Source organism: Cupressus sempervirens, chromosome 7 (genome assembly GCF_028749045.1).
Source record: "Cupressus sempervirens isolate cs-2001-9-10 chromosome 7, ASM2874904v1, whole genome shotgun sequence".
NCBI lineage: Eukaryota > Viridiplantae > Streptophyta > Pinopsida > Cupressales > Cupressaceae > Cupressus > Cupressus sempervirens.
This window is the reverse complement of record NC_143124.1, coordinates 388,022,264-388,045,235: the sequence shown is the minus strand read 5'-3', so window position 1 is coordinate 388,045,235 and position 22,972 is coordinate 388,022,264. Positions and strand designations below refer to the sequence as shown.

The 22,972-nt window shown below is 35.6% G+C and overlaps 1 protein-coding gene across 6 annotated transcripts in view; it reads left to right on the top strand.

Moving 5' to 3' along the window:
* Positions 1 to 22,440, top strand: part of LOC149547120 (uncharacterized) — a 115,108-nt gene extending 92,668 nt beyond the window's left edge. For 4 of the 6 annotated variants that reach the window (XM_089791523.1, XM_089791522.1, XM_089791527.1 and 1 more), the window contains 3 exons: positions 21,626 to 21,673; positions 21,821 to 21,915; positions 22,011 to 22,440. In XM_089791523.1, the coding sequence (XP_089647649.1) occupies positions 21,626 to 21,673; positions 21,821 to 21,915; positions 22,011 to 22,112 (245 nt within the window). In that variant the 3' untranslated portion in view covers positions 22,113 to 22,440. The remainder of the gene's footprint in view (positions 1 to 21,625; positions 21,674 to 21,820; positions 21,916 to 22,010) is intronic. The other 2 variants (XM_089791525.1, XM_089791528.1) reach the window with 1 other exon arrangement.
* Positions 22,441 to 22,972: the final 532 nt, after the last annotated feature.

Here is a 22,972-nt window from a genome sequence, read left to right as displayed (position 1 = left end):
TGTCTGCTTTCATAAACCCTCAGGGGAGGAAGCCAAAGGAATGACATCATCCACGAAGAGTAGAATAGAGATTAGAACTTGGTGAAGAAGACAACCATCCCTTGGAAGAGGATGGTCGTGAAGGTACCTCTCCAACTTCTTGTAGATACCACAAAGTTTAGGTGATAGGGGACAACCTTATTCAACCTCAATAGTAGTCTTGATGATGTCCAAAAACCTAGAAGGGGTCATGAGACAATCCAAAACTGACTTGTAAAGTCTCATGATACCTGCCAAGAGAGTCCAAAATTTTGTTATCCCTAAGTGTCTAAAAAGGGTCATCCTAGGGACAAAGTCAAAGGCTTTGTAAAAGTTCACAAAACAAGAATGCATCTTTGAGAAGCGATGAACCCCTCCTTAATAATGCCTCAAAGGGTCAAGATGTGATTCATAGTTTTATAATCCGATCTGAAACTAGCTTGCCCCTTGGCATAGATGTGGTGGTGATCCAACTCTCTTGACAAAAGAATATGAAGATGCGTGGCCTACAATTTGGAGACATTGTGCCTGACCATGATGGTCTTGTAATTATTAAGGTTTGAGATAGAACTCACCTTGTGGATGAAATGAATGATGTGGTGCAACCAAGAAAGGGGAAACTTGTGCAAACAACTTGGTTGGAGAGATCAACCAAATAGAACCTTGAAGCAATGATGTCTTGTTTGAAGAACTTGTCTTGAAAGCCCTCCTTATCAGCAACCTTAGTAGAATTCATAGCTCTAATTGCGTCTTGGATAGTGTTGTAGTTGAAAAGGTGACAATTGGCAAGGGGGGGTGTAATATGTAGAGGTTGTTGACCGGGTACATCATAATGCTCAGAGGTATGGGAAACTAGTAAACTGTGATTAGGGGCAGGGGGAGGGGTTATGGTGGGGGAAGAGGATATGCCAAAAGAGCTTGGGAGAACAAATGTAGGGAGGCAAGAAGGGTATGCCTGCGTTGAAAAATGTGGAGGTGCTTCTTGTGATGGAGAAGCTGGTGGTGGGAGTACTGAAGTGAGGTGTAGGAAGGGTGGTGGAGTGTGATGGCTAACTGCAAGGTTTGATGTGAAGCCTTACAGTCATCATCGTACCATTTGATTATAGAAAAAGTATTATTAGGCTTGGAAGGGAGGAACTGGGGGGTGTACAAATGAGCAAAGGAAGATAAGGCGACCTCCCAAATGGTAGTGTAAAGACGAGAGAAGTAGCGATGCACCCAAAAGAGGAAAAGAGGGGAACAAGGGGGAGATATTTGAGATGGTGGGTAAAGGTGTTGGGGTCACTGTCATTAAAGAGAACAATATACAAGGAGGAAAGGGGCGCGAGGTAGATGGGTTGGGTAGTGAAGGGTGTGCAAAAGATGGAGAGATGAAGCAGAGCATGATCTGCCAAAGGGAGGTGGGTAATGGAGAAGAGGCCAATAGAGGGGATGAAGAACAATTGAGAAAGAGTGTAATCAATCACACCAACACTTCCATGATGAGGCTTGCATGTGAATATATGTGATCATAGAAAACAAGATAACCCATTAAGTACCGTTGGGTCCAAGGACCCAAAAAGATGCAAAAGATGTTTTATTATACTTGGTCAAAGAGCCAACCACATCCTCATAAAACCTATTGAGCCCCATAGAGTTAGATCCAAAGCCTCATTTTGAAAGGAGTCAACTGCCCTGTTGTGAAGTGCAGTCTGTGTATTTTGAGCCCTAACATAAAGTCCCAGGGGATGAAAACCATAGAAAAATGAGTGATGTTTTCATAAAGGTCATAGAAGGTATCTCCATCAGGGCCATTGTGGATAGCATAAGAGGAAGATGGTGGAGGAAAGTAGCAAACGCCAAAGAAGACGTCTTTGACACATTGGCTAGCATGAGATAAGCAGATCCACATGAATCTAGTAGAGGCATCTAAAAGCACAATTAAACCCAAACCATGGAGCCGATCACTAACAAGATAAGCAAACCAGTCTAAACCACAGACCCCATGAGAACTCCTAGTTTCATTCCTGAAAGTTGATTCCAATGAATATCAACAAATGTGGGAAGAGGTTTAATAGGGCTCTTGTGAGTTTTAGTAAGAAACAACAAAGATGAGGAATCTAAACCATCCAAAAGAAGACCAAGAGAGGACAGGCTGAATCATTGCAATTGCAACAACCAAACTCTAAAGTATGACTCGCTAGAATGCCCTTTGTCCCCAAAATTTGGGGCATCATTGATTAGATACAATTGTTTTGGTTCAAGTAAGTGAAACTGAGGGATGTATACCAAAATTAGGGTACACTTCTACAAACCATTATTCCAAAGAGATCCCATTGGAAGGTGGCTTATAGCTCTCTATCTATGATGTGCAAGGAATCAAAGAGTTATGTACTAGTGGCTCTCAAATGGGAGCCCTTGCAAGATGCACCATAGAATGAGAGATTCAAATATATCAAGCAATATGAGTGCAAGTATCCAAGATCTCAAGTGAATGCAATGCAAAGAAAACTAAAATGAAAGATACAAGATTAAACTACCATGATATGCAAGAACAAGAATGTAAAGCTAATCTAGCTAAATGAAAGATTACTTCCTCCTAATAAAGTTGGATTCTCTAAACTATGATGTAAGAAATGAAAATAATAAGCTAGAATGCAAGTATGCAAGTGCTCAAGAGATCAAGAATCAAAATGACAACATAACAACAGCATGAACTCTAGAGATGTCTAAGATGCAAGTGTAGCTAAGATGTATCTAAGATGAAAGAATGAAGAGAGAGCCTCCTTTTAAAAAGATTTGGATGGTCAAGATTAAGAGGCAAAAGCAATGGTGGAGATTAAAGCTTGGTCAATCCATGTGCTATGTCTTTTAAGAGGCAAAAGGAGTGGCTATGATTAAGAGGCAAAACAATGAATGATTGAGATAAAGAGGCAAAAGTCAAAAGATTCCACTCACCTTAGAAATTGCTCTTTCAAGTTGTATATATATATGAAAATGCCTTTTCATGTGCAGTTAGGATAAAGGGAATTTTATTTAATTAAAAAGGAGCATGTCCTTATAATTTAATTGATGCAAGATAAGGTGGTCAAACTTTAAGATATAATCGAATAAATGATATTTGATGATTTGATCAAAGATTACTGATTTTTTAATTATGCAAAATTGATTAAAGCATAGCAGTGGCCTAGTTTATCAATTTAAATACTAAGAAAGGGGGCTTATAGTTTACTAGACCAAAATTGGGTGATAACAGGGGATCTTATATCATTTTGAAGGCTTGCATTCTAGTTCGAGTATGCGAAAATGTTGGCAAAGATTGTAAAATCAAGTTTTATAGCTCACCGATTACATTTCTTGGCACTCTTTTAAGTTTTGACAACAAACTCAATTTTGGCAAACTTGTGTAAATGTCAGTGTAACATGGGGATGCGTCCCCCTACCAAAACTGGGCCGCACCCAAGACGAGGATGACGTCTTGGGCGACATCACTCAGAGCGCCACCTCCGTTGGAGATGGCGAGACGTCTTTTGAGATGTCTTCATGTCCCCTGTGAGTGTGGGGGGACGTGTGGGACGTCTCTCACAGCAACAAGATGGGGGGCACTAAAAAATTAAAAAAACAAGGCATTATTTTAATGGTTTTTTGGTTCTATTTTTGTTATAATGGGATGTGGGGCCCATTCCTTCTTCCTTTGTTCAAAAGCCTTCCATTCTTCAGTTTTGTTCACATTTTGCATTTCTATATTTGAAGACTGATATATATACTATAAATGGAAAATTATATAATTTAACACTCTTTCATTTGCTGATGTTCAATGTTCATTGTTTGTCATTTGATCATGACTCATGATGTTCTAGTTCAAAACTTCAATGCAATGTTCAATATTTAAGTTTTTTACATCTTATATTGTATAATTGTAGTACATCTTTTCATAACTAGCATTTTAAGTACCATATGTATAGTTTATAACTTTATACACCCCTACTCCCCCCACTACCCCCCTTGTCCCCTGCCGTCGTCCACAAATTGAGGCCCCTCAGTCCCCTTGTCTCAGAAACTTGTCCCCTCATCCCACCGTCCCCCCATCCTATAGGGTAGTGTAACCAGGAGAAACGTTTAATTTTGGACCTTGGTGTGACATCAATCTGAGGCATTTCGTTAAATAGTTCTCTTTCTTGTTATAGTTTGCATGTAGTTGTACATGTATGTCTTCCAAAGCATTTATGACTTTTTTATTTCCCAACCTTTTCTTTCATTATGTGTTTTGAGGCTAGATTGAATGCAAACAAAAATTGTGAAGTACAACTTTATATTTAGAAATAGCACCCACTGAAAGTTTTTTTGGGTCACCTTGTGAACACTTATTTGCCTGTTTTGTGTGCAACTTGCAATCACGACAATCCATATGAAGGCATGTCTTTGAGATGTTTCTAATAATATTTTGAGTGCGTTTCCATGTGTTTTTATAATGTCTTCATTTTAGCTCACCATGTTTGGTGGTTTGAACTAGCCTATCACTAGCCTTGTAGGCTAAGCCAATTGGTTAGATGGCCTCAGTTGGCATAGCCAAAGGTCATTTCCCACTCTGGAGGATAGAGATGGTCTCGATCGCTCTTCATTTGAGTCAGATTGACACACTTACATTTATATTAAGTGTTTATTTTGGGAAAGTCGTGTTTTCTATCTTTAGCAAGGCACTTGGACAACTTGGTAGCAATGTTGAGATTCAGTGTCATTGATTGCAATAGTTATTCAGAGACTTACTATTTATAGTAAGTCATCATTAAGGAGTTGCTATATCCGACAAGGGGCATCCAAAGTCATGGTGTGCATAGTGATTGGCTCAGTTTGAGAGACATACTATTCATGGTAAGTCAATCATTCTCATGTTTCTATTTTTAGCAGTGCACTTGGACATGGTATTAGCAGACTTTGTCAATTGGTTGTATGGAGTGACTTTATTGAGAGCATTGATATTATTTATGATTAATAATGTCGCTTTATTAATAATAAAGTCATTTAATGAGTGGACCAAGTGACTTTAAATAGTGCATTAAATGATTATAATATTAAATGGGGGCAATTATTGAATGTTTTTCCTAGGTCAATGTGAGAATGTGAAAAGAAAATATCATTTAATGATTTAACAGTATCTCACGTGAGGGGCATTCAAGTGAATAATTATTAATGATGAAAATCAACATCAAAAGTAAATGGGATGTTTAAGATATGAAAAGTGTGTTGAAGAAGCTTCCAGCCTTTTTGTATTTGAACAGTATAAATGCGTTTTAGGTAAAGGAAAAATGATTTTATTATGCATTTTGATTTGTGAATTATGTTGTTTTTGAGAATCAAGGGTTTTCAGAATTTCTGATCTTGTTAGATTGAGAATTCTACCTAGATTGTGCACTTTGAACTGGTGAAACTATGTAGCGAATTGTGCTTGTGAGCATAGACCATATTTGTACTTCATTTGTGATCAAATTGTGAAAAGTAATTCAGCAAGGTTTTAGATTTTCATTGCGAGGTTAGAGACTTATTAATTGCAGATCACATGAATCTATGGGGGCTGCATTTGTAAACAGCGTTAGACTTTTATGAGGCACACTTTGGATGCTTGGTGTCTTCATTCAGTGTTCATGATCTTTAGAGGCTCTTTGTGATTAGTTCCATAAGACTGCGATCAAATCTGGAACATATTAAATGCATGTTTACTATTACAGGTTTATATTATCAGCATCGCATTCATATTTGTAACTCTTTTTTGGAAGAGAACGAAATAAGTTGATAGGAAGAATTGTATTGTGATAATAAAATATGAAGGTTAATTATTGACATTTCATGCATTTGCATATGCTTTGGAATTGGAAAAATTATCTAAATACAAACGAAGTAAACCAAACACACTCAGAAATCAAAATTTAGACATTGTAGGTCAACTGTCTGTTGAAATGTCAAAATTTTAAAATTGAGTGTCAAGGAGGTAGAACCAGCAAGGTTCCTAGAGTTTTTACATATATACCTTTGACTTGTGTAACAAGGTTCGCCGAATATTTGGCTCCAGGTTCGAAATTTGGTGAACCTAAAAAATAAATAAAAAATTCTTATAAATTCGGCTCAAATTCGTCTTAGGTTGTAGGTCATCATTTCTATTGTAGCTCGGAGGTTGTCGTGTTTGTGATTGTGAGTGTAGGTCGTGGGTTCAAAATCTTTGCTTTCCCGTCTACTTTCAGGGAGTTAACCTCAGCTTCCCATTGGCTTTCAACATCTCTTCAATGCCCTGCAACGAACGAAATCTATGAAAACTTGGCTTCTTTCGTTCCTCTCCATCGACAATGGCGTCTGTGCATTGGCATCCATTCCTCTCCGTCCGTAGTTTGTGCATGATTATATTATATTTTAATATTCGGAGATTATTTAATTTTAGGTTTCGATTAATAGTTTTAAATTTTTATTATAGTATGTTTAATGTTTTGAGATTATTTAACTTCAGATTTAGTTAATAGTTATAATTTTTTATTATTGAATTTTTTTATTGTTATTAATTTATTACTTTTATTATTTTTATATTATTTATTAAATATTAAAACATGTTAATATTATTTTATATTATATAATCATTAATATCATATATTTATAATTAAACATGTCAATACTTATATATTTTTATATTATTTTATCAATTATTAATATATATAATAATAAAAATAGCATATACTTATATTTTTTTGAAAATTACATTAGGTGAATTTAATGTTGATTTTTTTGACTTGTTGAACTTCATCCGAATTTCATAGTTGTCCAACTCGAACTCAAACCTTGTGACTTAGCCTTCGACCATAAATCTGAATTAAAGTTTTTATTTTATTTTATATACATGCCCATACCTTAGCTGCCAATAGCATTTTCTTTGTTTGGATTCTAGAAGTTGCGCATGGGAGGAAGAAGTGGAGACTTGATGCATTGTAGGAGAAGCCCCTCATGTCTTTGTAACATTTCTAAAATCTGCATGTTCATCCAAACTCCTATGGCCTTTCATCGAGTGGGAAAATATCTGCTCCTTCTAAGGCACGAAGCACGTATCATTTTATAGTTTAGGCATCTTTTTAATTACTCTATCTTCCATTAATTCCATGGTTATTTTAAATTTATATGCCTACCCACATAGTTTTTGGATGTGTTGGAGAGTGCTTCATTAATCCAAAAATTTCAAGAGCTTCCTTGCAAAACCATTTTGTGCATATTCTGCGATCATTCCATTTCATTGCTTGAAATCATAGCACTTTGTGGCTTTCTATCAAACAGTTTTGAAGTTCACAAATTTTTGCAAAGACTGAGTATACCTGAAAAGGTTGTGTTGTGAGGTTTTCACACCATTGCCCCAAAACTATGGGGACCCCCCCCCTTTCTCAGGCAGGCCTTGGCAATTTTCGCGGGTGTTGTAAGTCTTTGTTTGCCTTAGCAAAATTTGGGGTTGTCCAGAGGTTTTTGAATTGGCAATTTTACATCTTGGACGTCTTGATCTTTAGGAAGGGATTTGATTGGTTTTCACCTGGTGCGAAACTTGATTTTCTAGAACATGTAATTTTATCCTTAGGCCAAGCAGAATTCAAAAAACAACATTTTTTTCAATGGTTAAAATAATATCTGGCAGGATAAAATTGCAAAATTTGGACTTAGATGAATTTTGAAATTTGATATAATTGTATAAGCTTGAGCATTTTCAAAATGAAATTTTTAGATTTAGTCATTTTTGTAATGTCTCCCATCTTTTGTGCTTTCAATGGAGTTCTTAGCTTTTCATTCTTCGAAGGCTAAATAGAGAAATAAGGAGAAATAAATTAAATTAAAGTCAAAAAATAAATAAATCTAAAGGTGACTATATTTAATTAATTTAATTTTCTAGAAGCACAACTAATTATTGCATTGGAAGGAGGTACCTTCTAGAAAGTGCATTTTCTAGAAGTACAACTAATTATTGCATTGGAAAGGGGGAAGCTTTTAGTGAGTGCAATTAAATAATATTTTATTTCCTTCTAGAAGGGTGAAGGAAAAGAATAAATAGAGGCTAGAGGTTCATTGTTAGACATCTGATAATTGTCAATTGCATTTGATATGAACTTGGGAGAAGAGGCTAAGGGTTTATGATTTCAGCAAGCCATTGGAGAGTGTCAATTTTTCAATGTTGCAACCATTTGAGGTGGTGAAATATCCACTGAATTTGGCATTCGGGAGAGCTTCATTTTGGAGTTTTATTTGTGCTTAAGATAAGGAATAACTGAAGGGTTTGAAGAATATTGAAGGACTATCGAGTGCAGACCTGAAGATTCATCTTTGGCATCCATTAGTAATCATTTTTTCCTTGCTGCTACAATACGCGTGAATAGTGCTGTGCTATAGTATTTATGTTTGATTCCGATTGCAACTTTTGTCTCCATCCTTGGGCATCACTATTATCAGGTTCCCCTTGCAACTATTAGTAGTTAGCATTATAATCTTAAGCGTATAATTTTGCTGTTGTAAGTGATAATTTGGCATTGTTGTAGTCATTATTGTAAGCCCATTTGTCTTGGCAAATTCATTGCAACATTGTACATGAGAATGAATTCAATAAATGAGATATATGTTGCATACCATTTGTTTGACGAAATGTCCATTTAATAGCATAAATGATTAGCATAATAGTTGTATGCCAATTGTTTGTCAAAATGTCAGTTGGCTGTAGGTATGCATTCCATACCTAGTTTCCATGTATATGCATTGCTAGTAACAAAAAGAACTGCACTTGCATATTAGTTCATTGTAAGAGGTATTGTAATATCATTTGTGAACATTCTAAATTTCTTAGCATCATTCAAACTATATCAAACAATCTGAAATACAAAAAAATCAGAAAAAAGAAAGGCTGCATACAAACGTTTGACAATATTCTTTGAGCTAAAATTAGTCAGTTTGGGTGAGGGATATTGCATTGGTATCAGAGCTTGCTTGCAAAGTGTTTGGCAAAATGTCAAACAATTGAATTTGAGAAGGATTTGATGTTTCACGAAGTTATAACCGGTTGGGGTTATTACAATTTTGAAAAATCTTGATTTTTTTTGGTGAAAAGAAATTTTGATAGTGAAATTGAAATTGGAGTTTGAATTTCAACTATGAGGAAAAAGATTTGTTTGGTTAAAAATTTGAAATCGTATTGCAAGATTGAAATTGGATTGAATTGCAAAATTGCATTAATTTGGTTGAAATTTTGCCTAGAGGATTTTAAAAATGTTAAAAGAAATTGGTAATTTAGAATTGAAAATCGATTTTGGCTTGCTAGATTTGATTTTAATGATATTTTAATTACCAAAGCATTGTTAAATGAAAATTTTGACATCTCCTAGGCTTACTTTGTTTCTATTTTGCAATTTCTGATCAAAACTGGCAATTAAATGGGCCAATTTCACTATAAGGCTAAGTAATTTTAATGTTGCATTTAAATCTGGGCCATTAATTAAGGCACTAACTTAGTTTTGTTTTCCCTCTAGGTAGCTCGGCTCATTTGGAGAGGCAAAAAGTTTTGTATAAGAGGGGCTACCTTCCTCTTATTTCCTCATTCTCTCTCCTTGGATGTGCGATTTTCTTCAAGTTGGGTAAATTTCTAGCTAGGGCAATTTTGTGAAGTCTGATTTTTCCATTGATTGGCAATGATTTTTTTCCTCCTTGGATGGGTGATTTCTGCCCTAGGGTGATTTGGAGGAGCAATTCCGATTTTTTTCAAGTTGGGTGATTTCTGCCCTAGGTCGAATTTTTGGTGAAAAGCCCTGATTTTTGTGAGATTGGTAGAGTTTTTGGAGTCTGATTTCTCCATCCTTGGCAGTGATTTTCTTCTTCAGCTTTGGCGAATTTGGTGAAGAGAAAATGTGATTTAAGGTCTAAATTTTGGCAATTTTGGGCGAATTTGGAGAACTTAAATTCCGATTTAGAGCAGATTTTTGTGCCCTAGGGTAGTGATTTCCTTCAAATTGGACGATTTTGGAAAAGGAGGTCAAGATTCAGTGGAAAGAGCAGTTTTTTTGCAAGCATTTCATTTGCTAAGGCATCATATTTTGGAAGAGGATTGAATTTTTTGAGATCAGATCCAAACTTGAAGAGGGCCTGATTATTAGTAAAGGCAGATTTAAGGTAAAATTCCCATTCATTTTTGGAGGTGAAGATCGGTTTTAAAGGTGGATTCTATTCCTTGTTCTTGCTTGGTTTTTTTTTCTTATTTTCTTTTTGCACTCATCATCCACCACTTCATCATTTCCATTGGTAGGCTGAAGTTGGGAGATATAAGTGTAGATTTCATGATAAGACATTTGGAGAGGTAGAAATAAGCTAGACCACCCTAGGATTGAAGTTTGGAGATTGATAAGTGTAGTCCATTTTAAGGTAATGAAGAGGCAGAAATAAGTGTTAGTACCACCCCTAGGATTGAAGTTTGGAGATTGATAAGTGTAGAGATAGGACTTGAAGAGGTAGAAATAAGCTAGATTCCATTGATAGAAAGAAGTTTGGGGATTGATAAGTGTAGTTTATATCATTTAGAATAAAGGGGCAAAAATAAGTGTTTAGGATGGTAGATGTTAGTGCAAGTAAGAACCTAAAAGAAATGAGCACCAAAAAAGACAAAGAAGACATGATGCATGAGATCACATTCTTCTTGAAAGTGGGGCAAATAAGTGATACCAATATCGGTACAATGAACATGGTGCAGTTGAAGGACAGATTGAAGGAAGGGTGATCCCCATGGCAAAGAAGATCTACAAGAGCGAAATTGTACACGCAACAGCTTTCCCTCCTACCTTGCCTTGTGCAGAATTGGTAATGGACTGTGCATCCTAGTTTGATATTGTTACCAAGTCCATCATTTTTGATGAAGGGAAAAGGGTGTTGGCTAACATCAACGGACAAGTGGTCGAAGAAGTATTCAATATTCCCCAGCATAGAGGCATGATAGTGGTAATGATGGATCAAACAACCAAGTTCATTCAGGGTAACTAGGAGGCGTACTTTCATATAAAGCAAAATTGGTTACATGAAGGCAAGAAGGGAGTTACCAAGTTGTCAAAGCTCACCAAGTCAGATTTCAAATCAAAGTATGGCGATCTTATTGTACTTCTCAACCGAATCATGGGTGTGGCTCAAAGTACGCAATTCAAGAACTGGATGTACTATTTTATTGATGAAATTGAAAATGGAAAGAGAAAATTTGGTTCGGCTAAAATTATAAGTGAAAATCTAGAGTTGCAACTTAGGACAGTGTAAAATCAAAAACAATTCTACATGGGGTCCTATCTTTTCTATCTGATTGCGAGACTATATGAAAATCTTGGACTTAAGGCCTTAGGAGTGATTGGCAATGGGCCGAGGCAATGTTTGGTGCATGAGTGCTATCCACAACTTCATTTGCACAACACCTAAGATTATAAGATGTTTTATGACGCCTTTGCCATGAAGACGGTAAGGATATTACAATTGACACCTGCTAGCAGGCTCTCATCAGAAACGGAAGCAAAAGTTAAGAAGTATGGGAGTTGGTTTATCCAATTTCCACAATTCAGATACATTAGAGTAGCAGGAAGTACAGTTTGTCCCAAGAGACTTCCAAGGTACCCACCTGACAAGATAGTTTTGGTGGAGTTGGTTAGGCAACTTGAGCATTATGACAAGATGATGAAACTTAAAAATTAGATAGGGATTACCTTCTCATTGGGAATAGGCAATGATACTTGCCCCAACCTTGTCACCTTTGTGGCTGCGGAGGAGTTAGAATGGTATCAGCTAGGATGGTATGGAGCAAGATAAGAATTTGATCCTAATGGTCTTATCAAGGCATCTCGCAAAAACACATTCAAACATATTACTACTATAGAAGATTTTTGGGCCAATGGATAGGATGACTTTCATGTGAGGAAGCTATCTTTCTCAAGATTGTCAATGGGCATGATGAGGGCAATTAGATGGAGAGGCGTTGATATTCTCGATTAGCTGGAAGATGATGAAAATGTGCTAAGAGAGGATTATGATACAGTTGATTGAACATAATTTGGTCTAGTGAATTGGGATGATCATTAGGATCCTTCCTTAGAGGTAGTTACAAGGACAGTTGATCTAGACACTGAGTCGTGGTACAATGAGAAGTTAAGGCAATTACAAAGTTGGAAGGTATGTCATACTTACGAGAAGATGAAATCAGAGAAAGAGGGTCCAACGGAGTCAATCAGACAGAAAGGTGGGTGCAATAGCCTGCAACCAAGAGTAGTCAAGGGCAAGAAGAGAAATTTGGAGGTTGAGAAAAGTAAAGAACAAAAGGAGCCTCCAGCAAAGAGACAGAGTGCAACACCATCAAGGGAGAGCATAATTGAGGCTAGGAGCCAAGAGATTAATACAAGTAGACAAAGGATCTCAGTAGAGGTAAGCTGTGATTTAGAATCAAGTGGTTATGTAATAGTACTAAGTACTCTCCTCTCTCAGAGAACCAACATGGAGATGATGTGACAGTCACTAGTAACGAAGAGGATAGTCCAATTGATATTGAGGAAGTAAGCCAGGCGCCTGAGGCCGTTGGTGATGCTTTGCTAGTCAAACCGAATCCAGATTTGGGGAGATGCATCGCACCAATATGGTCAAGGCAAATGCTTATGCCAAGAGGCGAGGTGGTGACTGTTCAAACAGTTGAGGATATTCAAGGGTTAGTGGAAAATGAAGATAGTGAGAAACAAAAACAAATTGCATAAATAGTGGCAAAGGTAATCAAGAGCAATGATGATGGTCACCGAAAAGTTCAGATTGCTATACCAGAGGTCAACGAGGCAGTGGATGAGATTGTAGCTTAGGAGTATGAGATAGTCGAGCATGACTTGGGAAGAATCACGGATGATACCGAGTGTGAGGAGATCCAGGAAGGCATGGTTTCAATTAGAGAAAGGTTGAGGAAGGAAAACGAGAGGATTGTAAAGTTGGAGGCCGAAAACAAGTATGGGAGAGATTGCCAGCCTATCCAACAGTTGTATCAGGCAGTCCTTCTGCAAGATAACAGGAGCAACATAGAAGAGATATCGGCTCAACTGCATGAAATCAAGGATTGGATCAGTGATATAATTCAAGATGGGCAAAATTTCTTGCCTTCCTTTATCTCGACATTCAGGTCATTGGTGGCTATTAGAGACAAATTTAGAACATTTGAAAGGGAGTGGAAGGATTTTCTTCCAGTCAAGGATTTAGCTATTCTCAGGCTATGGGCATTTATTGGGCCACTAAAGAGGTATTTGGAAAGGACCAAGTTGGTGGATGAAGGAGGAATGAGTACGGTGGAGTTTTGGTATGTTGCCTTAACCATCAGATTGAGGATACTTGAAGAGATACAGAATGAGATCGCACAACACAGCCTGGGCATTAACGCTTTCATTTCAACCATGTTGGGCGATGTTGGGGTTGCACTTGATTTTGAAGATATCAAAGAGGAGAACATCAAAGAGATAGAGCTTGGATTGAGATTGGGTGAGTTGGGGAAGGTTGCCATCAAGAAGAAGCATTTGGGCACCCTTGCATCCCTCAATGCCTTTATTGGATATGTTAAAGATTATGAGAAGGATCATGAGAAGACACTTCAAGCGGCAAGCAACATGATAAATTCAGCTGAGCTCAAGATGAAGCACACACCTTGCCCTCCCATGAAGGAAGTTAACGACAAGCTAGCCAAGTTCATTGCCTTGGCTGAAAAGATGAAAGAAAAGTGTAGAATTATATTAGAGGATCAGTTGATGTAAGCCCAAGCGGCAAATTCTCCTTCTTCTTGGGTAGGATAGGTGTTTGCTTTTGATTGGCTACCATTTTGGTGCCTTCTCATTGGTTGCCACTTTTCCTTTTTTTCATTGGTCCATTGATGAGGTGACATCTTCTCATTGGTTGATGGCGTGACAACCCTAATTAGGGTTTATGGGATTTGATTTGGATCGTTGATTTTGCCTCTTAATCTCTACCGTTGGTTGTAATTTTGGCCTCTATTGTTGCTTAAGATAATACAAAAATTGCTTTTTTATCATTGTTGTGACTTGCATGGTGATTAAGAACACTTGGTGTTATTGCATGGTTTCTACTTCCAATAGTTAGAGTTAAATTTCATTGAAGTTGTTAAAGTAGATTTCATTTCAAGAAAGTGGTTAAGCAAGAGTAGGAGGAATAGATGGATAGTTGTATGGTGATATTAGTGGATGTTTGGTAGGGATCTATAAACTAGGACACTAGCATCCTAGCGGTTGGTTAGGAAGCCTTGCGTGGTAATCTAGTTTTTTTCCCTTGAATCATTGCATCCATGGAGGTAGAGCCATTGGTAAGCTTTCATTAGATTTGATCCCCGTCCATTTGCTAATCTTTCCATTCATAGGAGTAGAAGTAAAGCAACAAGTAGTTTAGTAGTTGGAATTCATTCGAGAAGAAAGTTAAAAAGTTCGAGCATTGTTGGTGGACATACCCTCCATCATCACCATCAACATCATTTGACGCTAGTATACATTGCAATGCTAGATTCATCACCATCGTAGCAAAAGTCTAAGTTATCATTGAATGAATAATGTAAGCCCGCCTACGTGATTAACCAACAAATCACATTAATATAACTGAGTTAGTATCCACAGCTGTAAGGAACCTTGGAGTTTTTCTCATGTTCTTCATGAGTATTTACTTTTCAAAAGAGGGATTGAGTGTTTGATATTCCATATTAAGTATTCAATTGCTATATGTTATGTAGTGGTACAAAACTGACATCAACAGGTTGCAGAATGTAGATTTACACAACTCTTGCATTTGTTTTGGAATTTTTAAGACATTCTTAACAAGTTACTGTAAAACTGTTTTTTTTTCTGTCTCGTGAACAAGGAGGATGCCAGAAGGGCTACGAAGTTAGGCTTTTATACATAAGATTTGCATTGTCTTGGGGCTTTTAAGCTCATTTCCCAAATCCATTTTCTGCAAACCTGTAATCACATTGTTCCACAAGAGGGCATCTTTTGGGGGACTCTATCAAACAATTAACATGTCATGTCTTGGCTTTCATCATGAGCATTTCCTCACGCAGGTTGGTAGATTGGTGTGAAGCTTGTGAAGTTTATAAAGCCTGTGTAACAAATCTGTGCATTGTGTACTATTTTGATGGATCTTCATGCTTTGACTGAAACCATCATCCTAATCTTCTGCATGAGCAGTTACAGCCACTTCTTGAAATGATTAAGAAATGATCGGGATTTGAACATTCATAACCAATGGAGTTAGAAATGCACATGCTTTGAGCATTCATAACTTTATTGGTTTGGGATCCTCAATTTTTAAGCACTCAACATTTTTGGTTTTGTTTGCTCAATTTTTGAGCATTTTGAACTATTTCTGGTTGTGTATGCCTTATTTTTTTAGCATTTCTAATGTAATAAGTTAGAAATTTGAGACTATTGAGTGCTTTGAATGGAATGGAGTAACTTTGGGACTATTGACTGTTTTTCCTCATGAGCAGTTTGTTTTAAAGGTAAAGAATTGAGGAACATAAAATTAATATTAATTACTTTTTAACAATAATAAATAACCTAAATTAAAATGAGCTATGAGAAAAACCAGAATTGTACCAAAACACTCATGAAAAGATTTTATAAATAAGAAACTGCGGATCACCAATAGATGTACAGGTGACAAGGATTTTTGAACACTGAATTTCATGTTTGACATGAAATTTTGAAAACTTGGGATAGCAAAAATCTAGGCAACACAACTCAAAGAAAATAACTTTGTTTCCATAAAAGGTGCATCCCTATGCTAAATCAAATATTTTGTCTTGTGGTGAGTTAGGAGTTTTTTTTTGCCATTTCCATATCTTTGATTACAAAGAAACAATTTCTAATTATTTATTTTCTTTTGATTTCCACATTTACTATTAGCTATGAATCTTCTAATGTAGATGCTCATCCACCTAAGTCATAGAGGTATCATTTGGGAAAATATCATTTACATTTAGAGAATCCAACACTATGGGCAACCAAATTCTTGATGATACAATTTTACATATTGTTTTTCCTAAAAGCTAGCTCTCATAACCGGGAGGCTGCTTCCAACTAATATCCTCCAACATTCTGCCAAATCTTTGCCATTTGTCTTGTGGTGAGTTAGGGATAGGAGTTTTTTTTTGCCATTTCCATATCTTTGATTACAAAGAAACAATTTCTAATTATTTATTTTCTTTTGATTTCCACATTTACTATTAGCTATGAATCTTCTAATGTAGATGCTCATCCACCTAAGTCATAGAGGCATCATTTGGGAAAATATCATTTACATTTGGAGAATCCAACATTGTGGGCAACCAAATTCTTGATGATACAATTTTACATATTGTTTTTCCTAAAAGCTAGCTCTCATAACCGGGAGGCTGCTTCCAACTAATATCCTCCAACATTCTGCCAAATCTTTGCTAGAAGACCCAAGGATGATTCAAATTTACCAAAATAAGCACATAAGTAGAGAGTGAGGCTTCAAGAATTCAAGATAAATGGAAACCAAAGCAACTAAGGAGTGCCAATGTCTCCAGAGAAGACAAGGGCAGCTTATATATTCTTACTTGAATTGAAACAATCTTGAAATTTCTTGTTAAGGGATTAAAACCTTGGTACCAAGGTTTGACAAATAGAGAAGCATTCTTCCAATCCCACAGACCCGTTGCCAAAATAAGATTTTTTGTTTGCTATAGATTTACTCGCTATAATGAAGAAGCCTTATGAACAAGGTTAAATAGAGGAAGGGTTTCCAAATATTTGTAATAGTGATCCATTGATGTAACTTTGACGAACTGCTATAAAGATTCTTAAACCTATAAATCATGTTCAACTTTGAGGAATGCTTAGCTTCCTCTATAGTTTCATCACTTAGCAGCATGGCTACCTAGAGATCCATCTCCCACCCCCTTGGACGCATCTTGGAAATGGAGACATGTCTTGAGCACCAAAGTCATCTACAAAAACTTATCAACATAGATGGTTCTTTTGGCATGCATGTTTTGTTTTATTTTAAGTCTTCTGACTTGAAATTGACTCTCCCACCATGACACTTCCCTAACACATTAAAATGCAAAAAAGGAAGGCAAGCAAATAAAATAAACCAACAGAATATTTCATTCTTACATTTTCTATGATACAAAAATCTGTGTAGTTATAGTGATCGAATCTATTGATAGCGCAGACTTTTTGGGAGGGGATATAAAAGATTATATGGCTGATTTCTTGTCATTGTAATGGTTTGAATAGAATTTTCCTTCACTATTTACTGTTCTTATACAACTGATTTACTATTCTTGTTTTCGAAGTTCTGCGTTATGATATTTTCTGGAAATTATTACATTATATTAAAAAATGGCATCTCCAAATATCCCCATCTTCTTTGTTTGAAAATTAGCCCCATCATTAGAGGTACAAGTCTCCAAGCACCCCGTCTCCTTGTGACTACAATTAGCGCTAAGAATATAGTCTTTGTTTTTACACCATCCTAAACCTCCATTTTTCATGTCCCCCATTTAATACCCTAATTCTAAGATAGTTGTCCACCATTTACAACCCTATTAAATAAAAAAATAATAATGCAACGAAACTTAATTAATAAATAATAATATTAGCGAATAAAAATAGATAAGTAATATGATAATTTAATACCAAATAATTATAATATAATTACAGTATAAGTATAATATAAAAAGATAAATAAATATTAAACTGTAATAACTAATTCCTTATCCAACATTTTAAATATTTTTAACATTTGTAATCTAATTATTATAATATAAATATTTCAACATTTAGTCATTCTAAGTAAGTATATATATAAGATTTAATATTTAAGAACACAATCGACTAATATTATTGCTGAAGCAAATTAATCGGGGTGGATTTGCTATGAGACTTATGTACAATGAAGGGGCAATTGATATAAGCAAATGATCCTTTAATAGGACCATGAGTTGAAACTTGACAATAGTCAACTCTTTCTTAAAGGAATGAATGAGAACAAATATGCCTCTTCAAATTGACATAATCATTGCCCAATGAAGCATATTACAATTCGTTTAACGAATAGAGAAGCTTTTAGTAAACAACGAACTTTTCATTCCAATTATAAGAGGTGTGACTGATAAGTTGCATTTAGAAGAATCACAACCCCAGATTGCACCCATCTTGATGTTACTAAACAAAAATTGGAATATTTTTCCAATGGGCATTCCAAAATCAAAAACCAAGATTCTAATATCCAGTTTAGATCCTCAAACAGAAACTACAGCATACAGGAGATGATTTCAGAGAGGGGGCATCAATAGGAAAATCAAACACACAGCAATTCAATCAACCAATCTACAGTTTCCTGAGAAAAAATTCAGAAGCTAAGGTAGAGAAATAAAGAAATAGAGAAACAGCAGATATAGCCAATTCCATTACCCAATTCAAAGGTCATCTCACTTTGAAATGAGAAAAATTACTAGAAATGTCATTAATTGCAGATTGACAATTGTTAAGACCTCATCATTTTATAAGACAGAGGTCTAATAAATAATTAGACTGCTCAATAGGAGATCGATTGGAAATATAGAGTAGATTTCAGAGTCAGCAATTTGATCGGTACATCTATATGGCTAAAATTCATTCTTGATCTTGCCAACACAAGTTTTACAACTTGAGCAAATATATGGTAGGTTTTACTATCCTTATCATCGATCTTATTACATCAGTAATTATCTACATTATGCCATGTACAATTCACTGTACTTCCACTATATTCAATTCATAGAGGATTTTTAATACTTTTCATATTGGACATTTTGTTTTTCCAGAGAGAATTCATATATATTGATCAGAAAGCAATTGAACTCAAGGGAATCACCATCATTTTGCAAATCATACAATCATTGTTGGGCAATCTAGCTCAAATTAGCAAGATAGCTACTATTGCGTTAATCAATCCTTCCATTGAAAGATAGTATCCTTATAACTACTACATACATTGGTAATAATTAAAGAATCAGATAAAGGGAAATCTTTTGCAATTAAAAGATGACAAACCCTAAGAAATAGCATAAGGTGGACATTACACCTTTCCTGCAACGTAGAACTTTCAGAAGAGATATTCCCACCCTATCGAGCCTTACACAGTGTATGATGATAATTAGCTTTCTCACTAGCAACAACTTTTGAAAATGCTTGTGCAAAGCATCCATATTGAATGAGTAACCGGATCTTTAAGAGCCATATTCTTCTTTTTAGATCCATGTAAACCTACTACTTGCACATAGTAGGAGAATGATAGGAACTTAGAATTGACCCTTGCAAGGGCTGCGTAGAAAACTTTACTGTCAGTTCCATCATGCTTAGAAGCCAAATATCATTAGCTGTTGCTGCATGTACAACAACATTCATCTTTGATCAAAATGATACTTTGTATCATAACATATACTTTATTTATGTATTGTTATTAAGGGTGTATTTTGTTGGCATAATTAAAGACATCAAAGCAGATATACAAAAGTGAAATCACTTTCCTTGCTAATTTTATATCCAAAAGAATCAAATGACACAAGTAGAAATAGAAATCCACACAAACAAAAACGATATGATCCAACTCAAGGGCTACTTTTTTACATCACAACATTGATGATAGGATCATCAAACTTTCAAAACAAAGAAATTAACATTATTCGGTTACTTGTGTTCTTGTTGTTGACACCACCTAGAGTGCTCCTCTCCTTCCTTGATATTATATAAAATGTATAAAGTTTCTTAAAAAAGATTGTAAAATTCCTCTAGGCCAATCACAATCATCCTTGGAGCCAGATATTGTGTCCCAAAACCAGAAGTCCACTTCCTAGAACATATTATCACTTTCAAGGCCAAGGTTATTGTCACGGAAGCAGATATCTAATTATTCATAGACTTTGGATGATTGGAGGTCAAGTCTACGAGTGTGAGTTTCTACTGTTCTCTAGACTCAGGAGGGTATTTCTAGGGGTAAATCATGATAGGTATTGAATTAAACAAAACAAACAATTTAAAACCAATAGCTAAAAAATTGCTTAGTTGACCCCAAAGTGGTAATTAGATAAAGAAAAACTAGTTATAAGAAACCATGACCCATGTGAAATAAGTTCATTTAAGGCTCTCTTAAGATTGATTCCTTTGTTATAATAGAGGATCATGAATGCACAATAGATGGGTTTATTTCTAAACTAATGATTAATGTTGTCTGTCGTTTTTAAGAGAAAGGAGGGTCAATCAAGTATCAAACCATTGCCTATTCATTGGGTAACAGAGTAACAATTCGTCAAGAGAAACTTAAATCAAAATGAAAAAGAATACGTGTTTCGCAATATTCATCTTCACCAAAGATTGTGAAATTTATATAGAGTATGCTTAGTAATCTAAAATATATTTGCATACATCCATATAAAATAAGGGAAAGATCACCACAAAGCTTGTGATGTTTTTAGGATGTTATTATATTCACCTGATCTAGAATTATACTTGTGCCAATTGAATGTGGCAAAGTTGAAATCACTAGTAGCAACAAAAGAAAAAACCTTCTTGGAAATATACACAAGTGACATATATGTTGATCTCCTTTGATTGCATTGTCTTGTATTCCACCCAATGGATTGAACTGGCATTTTATAGCTGGCCTACATTGCATTGGCAGTGCTCTAGTGTCTAGAGAACACCGAAGTACTATATCACCCGAAACTCTCACCAGCCACAAAATAATCCAGATTTCAACTATCCATCTTTAACAGCAAGAAGGAAAAAACCCTAAACCATAGCACAATAGCATCACAAAATATGCTTGGATTTCTTTTCCAGGGTTGGAGGTCCATTAGATCCCATAAATAATTGATCTACAAATAATTATTAAAATGTAAAACCATTTTACAGCGTGACAAGGATTTGCCCAACCATATTAACATTTGGACATGGTTCAAACCCTCCAACCTGTTCATGTATTTTTGTTCTGTTCCAAACATTCCTGTGGAAGCCAAACCTTTTCCTTAATATTTTCTTTCTAGCAAATTTGGAGATCCACCCTAATTGGCTTACTGCAGGTGTGAAAATGCCAAAGAAATCATTCATGAAACCCCCACTTATCACTCAGTCCCTCAAGTCTCCGTTTCATTTTGTTTAGAGATAAACGTTAAGCATTTTCCATATCCTTCCAAGGATCTGTGAGAGTCTTAGTTTGAACAAGCTGGCTCCACCAAGAATCTCAGATTGCTTGGAAGAGCTTTTGAGTCCTCCATGTGAGGCTGTTTTGATACTATCGTTGGCAATAATCCTGCCAAGGAGCTTCTCTTCTTATTGCTCAAAGCACCCAGTTCCCTAGGGTGGTTGTCCCTATGGTATACCGTTTGTAGCCCCATATTCAGATATTCTTAATTCTCAATTGAGGTAAATTTCTTTTCCATTTTTTCTAGATTAACGCAATGCAGTCTAATGCACATTCGAAAGTGTAGTTAATTTGACCTGACAAGACTAAATTTGATATATCTATAAATCCTTTTTTACATCCCACTGAAACAGCATTTTTTCATTTCCAGTTAAACCAAAGACGCTAGCCGGGATAAACTTTCTGAAGATCCTTGCAGGTATGTATGAAAGCATTTAGAGATTTACATCATGAATTATTAACCAGAGAAATGTCTTGAGACAGATTGAATTGAATGGTATCCGAAGAATTCAATTAAGGCCCAAGGGTCTTCACGTTTGTAATATCTATATATTATGTTTTGTAGAAGAGGAGATGGCATTTGATTTACTGTATTGTGTAGCATTCGAGATGATTGATGCTCAATGGCTTGCTATGCGTGCTTCATACATGGAATTTAATGTAAAGTCTCTTCTGTTTTCTTGTATCATTGGCATGCATTTTAAAACTTAGATGATCAGTACATGATTTTTGAAATTGGAAACCTCTTACTGCAGGAGGTTCTGAAAGCTGCACGGAGACAACTAGAACGAGAACTCTCCTTAGATGATATCAATCAAATTCAAGATTTGCCAGCATACAATCTCTTGTATCAGTAGTAGCATTCCATTTGTTGTTTTTAGTCAATTACATATAAGAAGTTTGTTAGTAGTAACAACTTCAGTTATGTTTGTGGATGTTTGGCTTACAAAGTTTCGTTTACATTTAAATTCAACCTAGTCCAAGATGATTAGGATTACTTGTTACCTCAATGTTCTCTGTCGAAACCTACATAGGTTTAGGGGATATATAGTGTATGTGATTGATTTCATAAAATGTAAAACTTACCATATTTGTGATCTATTTTTACCATGTAATGTTTAATGATTGTACATAAATTCAATTTCTTTTCCTTTTCAAGGAGAATAATCTGACGTTCTAGTCTTATTCCGGTTGCAAAAACTTTCTATTTTGAATTCACTGAACTGTACTTGTAGTAAGACATTTCCGTTTTTTCTCTTGTTTTTCAGTACGATAGAAAAATCTCCTTGGCACTACTTGTCGTGTTATGATCTAATTGCTTTATATGATCTTTTTCGGCCAATTCTCGGAAATAAAACTGTTCAATTTTAAGACACCTAATAATATTTAAGTTTTTCGGAACAGTCTTGAAAATTCAGATTTTTTATGATTGCTCATAAGATGGTAGGGGACCGATTTTATATGATTTCTCATAAGATGGTATGACACCGAGTTGAAACAGATGAAAAAATATTTAGTTAGAACACTGAGTGGAAACAGATAAAAAACTATGTAATTTTTCAGAACACTGAGTGGAAACAGATAAAAAACTATGTAATTTTTCAAAATTTCCTAAACAATTTGCATGATTCATGTGGTCTGTGACTCTGTTCAACTCTTTAACTGCATATTTATGTAATTCATTTTTCTTTACATATTAATGAGCATTAGTTAAGCT